The 6,155-nt window shown below is 27.1% G+C and overlaps 1 protein-coding gene across 1 annotated transcript; it reads left to right on the top strand.

Moving 5' to 3' along the window:
• Positions 1–3,953: 3,953 nt before the first annotated feature.
• On the top strand, positions 3,954–5,581 carry LOC101493146 (UPF0481 protein At3g47200-like). Its single transcript, XM_004511050.4, has one exon. It carries the CDS (start codon positions 4,196–4,198, stop codon positions 5,498–5,500), a length of 1,305 nt encoding a protein of 434 aa, XP_004511107.3. The 5' UTR covers positions 3,954–4,195; the 3' UTR covers positions 5,501–5,581.
• Positions 5,582–6,155: the final 574 nt, after the last annotated feature.

The following is a 6,155-nucleotide window of genomic DNA, read 5'->3' as shown; positions in this document are numbered from 1 at the left end:
CTTTTTCTTCTTCAGGGTGTCCTAATATTTTCTCTATTTTAAAATAAATTTTGATGGCGACTCCATTAAATTTCAGAAACCCTCGAAATTTTAGACTGCGACACATTTATTAGAGATTTTTCAACTAATATATATAGAAAAAATCTACGACATCTTTTGCCTACATGTCTACCACACAACTTAAGCATAAATATGTTTGTCAAAGTATCATTTATGAAATGTAAAGGTCTATTAAGTATTTATTAAATGTGAAGATTTGAAGTTGAGGGGATAAATTAGTAGTTACTTTGCCACTAAAACACATTTAATATACTTTTGTAACAGCTAGCAACCACTTCATGCATTTTTCTCACGTGTAATTGAAATATTCTTCTTAATTAAAATTTGCAGTTTTTTTTTAAGATAGAGATTCTTATTAACCACGTTGTTCTAATGCTAATGAAGAACCATTTACAAAATGTGATATATAAAGATAAAAATAGAATATGTGGCATTAATCTGTCATATATAATTTTTTCTCAAATACAAAGAAGTAGTCTAATTTGAAATTATTTTTAACACTATCTTTTTCTTTTATTTTGGATAAAGTCAATGTTCCCTAATTTTGTTTTTTTAATAAATTTTTAACTTAAAAAAATTATTTAATTTCATATCTTTTTTAGAGTAAATAATGTTTTTTTTTTGGTGGAAAGAGAATTTGATTCTAAAGGACTAAATTAAAAGTTTATTATACATATAAAAAACAAAAGGTAAAACAACTAAAGTTCTTTGAAAAAAAAAAAACTATTATTAAAATTATTGTTTTTACGAAACAGCTAAAGTTCTGAAAAAGAGAGCCTATGCCCAAGAAAAAAGGAGAAAGTAATAAAGTACAGGTGGCACTGGCAGTATTAATTCCCCAATCCCATCCAATAATGCATCTTGCCAACTCTTTCTAAATATAAATGTTTCTTTGTTTTGCACCACACAAAATCCAGAAATTAATTAATGTTAGTGAGTTTTTTTTTTCTTTTATTTTTATGTCTTGTAAATAAATTTTTAAGTAAATAGTTTAAGTAATTACAAGTCTTAGTAAAAAAACAATGAAATTAAAAGTCAAAAATCTGTAACTACTAAATCTAAATAGGGTATTATATTTTAAAATTTAAAACAGGCTTGTAAGACTAGTAATATGTCTATTTATAAACTTGTTTTAGATTCGATCATTATTCTATATCAAAGTTTTGTTCTTTTTCAATATACAAAATAATGAGTAAACACAAAACATCAAGACAATAATTAATTTTAAGGTGTATACATCCTCACGAATATAGCTAATTAAAATTAACATTTGAATTAACTGATAAATGTAAAATAATATAAAATTAATTATAATTAATCTTTAAATATTTAACTTGTACATTATAAAAAAAAAAAGTGATTTGACTGCAAAAAAACATATTCATAAATACTATATTGTGAGAGTAAATTCTAGTTTGTTGAAATATAACAACTTAGCTTCGGAATATGGCTTATATCCGGCATCCGTTTACTTTGTGGATAAGAAAATAAACAAAAACTTTTTCTTTATTAAAACCTATGTCATAGGATTAATTGGAGCTCTTATCGATTTAGGAGTTAAGTAGATCTTGTATACATTTCACGTATTTTTATCATTTTCAACTTTAGTACCTATTATTCGCCTACAGTATAATGATCACTTCGACTAAATTTCGTTGTTGAGCTTGACGTGTCATGATTGCATTTAGTCTATGTTTTAAACAAAGAAATTGTAAAGAAAAAAATTAGATAAGAAAGCATATGAGTAAAAAAATATTTCTTCTTTAGAATACGTTGAAAATAAAAAGAAAAAAAAACATATTCGGAGGGATCCACTCAAAATTATTTTCTCTTTAAATTAAAAAAATAAAAAACACTTCAAAAACACCTATTGATGTAGAATGATAAAACAACCCTACTTTATTTTATTTTTATTATTTTATAATATCTCAATTTTTACAAGAGCTATTTACACCATTTTAAAAATATACCCCTTTTTTCCTCTAATTTTTCCATTCATACCTACACTACTAATTTATCAATTTGTTTTTTACTACTCTATTCCTTAGTCTCCTCTAGTAGTTGAGGCAAAAGGTTTCACGTTATTTGTTTGCTTTCTATTTCTATTGAACCTATTTTCTTCGAAGTGATGTCTTTACTTTAAAAGATAATCAAGGCTATCCGAAGCAAATGGGCCATAATTTTTGTGAATATAGAACACAATCGCTTTATAGCAACTATGAAAGAGAGGTGACATTTAATTAACATATTGTGCTATTGAAGTTTTCCATCATGGTTAAGTGTTATAAAGTCATTGGATTGATCAAGCTTACAAATATTACTATAGTTCATATACACCTAATCATATATATAAATATTTTCTCTCTTTTATACTATTCCCTTGTTATCAATATTTAGGTTCGATTCAACAAATTTGAAGGTCTAAAGCGAATTTTAATATAAAGGCTAAAATAAATTTTCTAAATTTTAACATGACATTATTGTCGCTCTTTTAAACTTAACATATCTCTATTCTCACTTATTCATTGCTTTTATTAATAAAAAAACTTCACCTTTTTTCACTCATTTGAATGGAATAGACTCTAACTTTATGATTTAGACCATTTTCTTCAATTTTCCTTCATCATTTTCTGCATCTCTTAACTATATTCTCTCTATTCATTAAAAAATAAACTATAATCAAGAGAGAGGATAAAATTAAGAGATAGGTATAGAAAATGAGAGATTAATGGAGGAAAAGTGAAGATGAAATCCATATCCAGTTACCTTAGGGATAACATATATTGACAATGATTTCTAATAGTGTACATGGGACGCGAGACAATTCATCATGTTAAATTCATAGGCCTTAAACTTTGTGTCATTTCCCCACCTCTAGGGATGGAAATAGACCAGAGTTAGGTTTTGCAAGGTCAAAATCTAGTCTACATTAAAATTGTTAAACTCGAGTCTGACCTATTACCAATCAAAGTTCCATTTTTAAGAAATGGTCGGACCTTTATCAAAGTCTAACAAGGCCTAAAAATCTATTTAAAAATCTATTTCACTACTATGTTATGAAAGTTTGCACTACTCACTACCAAGTTTTCATAAATAGATGAACAAGTTAACATGTCAATGAACTTAAGTTCTATTTTGATATCTAACATGATCTTTTAGATTACCTAACATAATATTACATCATATTTTAGTTCTATTTTAATAATAATATTTTTAAATATGTCAAATATTGATGTAGATCAATATATTTAAATTTAAAAAAAATGTTATAAAATTTAAGATTTAACAAAAAACATATTATTTTTTTCACTAAAACATAATATTATAGTAATAAAAAGTTAAGTTATATTTAAATGAATAGATTGGTCTGGTATGTCTAAAATACTTTTCCATCGGTCTTAACCTAACTCTTTTAACTAAATAGGCTTGTACTAAAGTTTTAGTCTGACTTATATATAAAAAAGTTTGGTCTAGGTCAGTCGTAGATTAAGTTATAGATTCTTATTATTGGTCCATCTGATTTATTTCCGAACCTATCCACCCCTATCTCTTATTTCATATGTAAGATAGACCTGTAATTCACTTTACTTTGAAAAAGAAGAAAAAAGAACTTAGTAGGTTACATTTTATTGAATTAAAACAAAATAACTTTCTTTTAGGTTCTTTAAGTAACTTTTTATTTTTAATATAAATATATGTTATATATACTATGTTCTCGACAGATTAATAATTTTTCTTTAGTTAAAAAAAAAAAAAAAGAAATATCTTTTATTTTTGTCATATCAATGTAAAGTTTTATCATTAGTATTCTAAATTAATTTTCTTTATATATATATATATATATTCAATCTCTTAATATTGGTTGGAGATAACAAGGAACACTTCTAATTGAAAGTAATATTTTTTTATAGCAATGTGGAAAACCAAATAAATCAGTAGAAAATTGTCAACCTGAATTAGCAAGAATTACAATTATCAATTGAATTGCTCGACAACGAGACCATGTCAGAGAAACTAATTGACAGTCTTATGGATAAAAGATTTGCCCAATTGAAAGAGGCACAACAAATGTTTGAACGAAAGAATCAAATTTTAATTCCTAAGATCCAAAGGGTTCCTAAGTTTTTGCGTCAAAATGAAAGATTTTATAAGTATTGTTCACCAAAGATTATATATATCATTTGGTCCCATCCATCATCACAACAACAATCTTAAAGTAGGAGATCAATATAAGCTTTTATGGAAATCAATTTTTGTTGCGGAACATGGAAAAAAGTTTGATCCAGATGCTAATGAAGCATGTCGACTTTTGCATAAAAAGATTGAAGATAATATTGAAGAATTGAAAAATATGTTCACTGAGGATGTGATTGAAGGCTACAAGGACATTGATCTTGCTTGGATTTTATATGTGGATGGATGTTCTTTGCTATATTTTATGGAAAATGTTGATGATCGATGTCCGGAAGCATTAAACCTGAAGTTTGACCAATTAATGTATATTTGGAGAGATATTATGTTGTTGGAAAACCAACTCCCAACTGAATTGCTTGAAATTCTATGCAAAGATTGGGGACCTAAATTGGGATTTTTATTTGAAAATTATCAAGGTTTGGGTGAATGCAAACATAATGGGATGGTTGTGATTCCACTAGAAAATCCCAAACCTTTTCATATACTAGATTCTTCTCGTTTGATGTACCTATCATCTTCTCAAATCACTCTCAATTCTAAGGAAAACAATCAAATGGTAACACAATCAAAAGAAAATGAACATAATGAAATGGAGATTAATACAATCTTAAACCAAGATGTTGGCGATGAACAAGAGGTTGATTGGAATTGGAATACTTATAAAAGCATACGAGATCTAAAAACAATAGGAATTCGAGTGACAACAAATAAGACAGATGAATGGACTTGGAGTAACATTTCATTCAAGTCTAATTTGTTTAGTGGAGAGCTAAGACTCCCTGTTTTTTGTTTCAACGATGTCACACCCTATTTTTTTCGAAACCTAATAGCATATGAAATGTGCCCGGATGTTCAATACAACTATGAATGCTGCTCGTTTTTCACCTTCATGGATTCATTGGTTGACAATGCTGAGGATGTAAAGGAGCTTAGGTCAGCTGGTGTATTTCAAAATTTGCTTGGAAGTGATGAAGATTTGGCAAAGCTCTTCAATGAATTAGGTGATGATTTACCAACAAAAATGTATTGCAACAATTCCTACACAAATGCAGTTGCCTATAGTAAGAAATATATTCTCATCAAGCTTCAAATTGAAAAACATTACACAAATAAATGGAAGACATGGTTGGCTCAAGCTTACAACACACATTTCAATACACCATGGGCTATGATTGCCTTTTTAGCTGCATCACTGGCATTGATTCTAACTTTCATCCAAACATGGTTTGCCATACATCCTAAATAAAAAATCATAATTGATCCAATGAAATAATTATATGTGTGAAAAAAAAATATTGATGTTATTGTGTGACTTTCTCGTGATAGTAATGACTACTACTTCAAACTTAGTTCCTAAATAGTTTAATTTAATTTTAGTCTCTATTTTGCATTTTATAATGGTAATTTTGGCGGAATATAAACACTCTTTTCTGTAAACGGTTAGTGTATTCTAGAACTTGTAATCTACTGTTGCACTACCTGTTATCGTTTTTGTTCTGTTATTTATTGAATCGATTTATGAATGACACGTATCAAGGTATTGACTTTTAAACGATGATGTTGAAAATGATATTCTTTTGTTTTCTTCCCTTCCGTATTTAATTTATTTTACAGTGTTATATAATTGATTGACATTTGTATTTCTATATACGGTGCATCAAACAAATAGTTCCAGTGTCATTTTCATGTATGAGTGGATGACCTTATGCAATAAATAGTATTATTAATATTAATATTAATATTAATATTATTATTATTATTTAATTATTTGATTATTTCTATACAAATGCAACTTTGATAAACAACCTTAAGACTAATTACATCTATATATGGTATTGGCTCTAAATGTGTATGGAACTTCCATTGCTTACTTTTTTTTTTTTGTGGTTTTTAGCTAATCC

Source organism: Cicer arietinum, chromosome 7 (assembly GCF_000331145.2).
Source record: "Cicer arietinum cultivar CDC Frontier isolate Library 1 chromosome 7, Cicar.CDCFrontier_v2.0, whole genome shotgun sequence".
NCBI lineage: Eukaryota > Viridiplantae > Streptophyta > Magnoliopsida > Fabales > Fabaceae > Cicer > Cicer arietinum.
Note: the sequence above shows the minus strand (reverse complement) of the source record. Positions and strands in the feature narration are given on the sequence as shown.

Bases quoted from the DNA above. Each gene is read 5' to 3' on its own strand.
- LOC101493146 (XM_004511050.4), top strand. From the start codon at position 4,196: ATGAAAGATTTTATAAGTATTGTTCACCAAAGATTATATATATCATTT.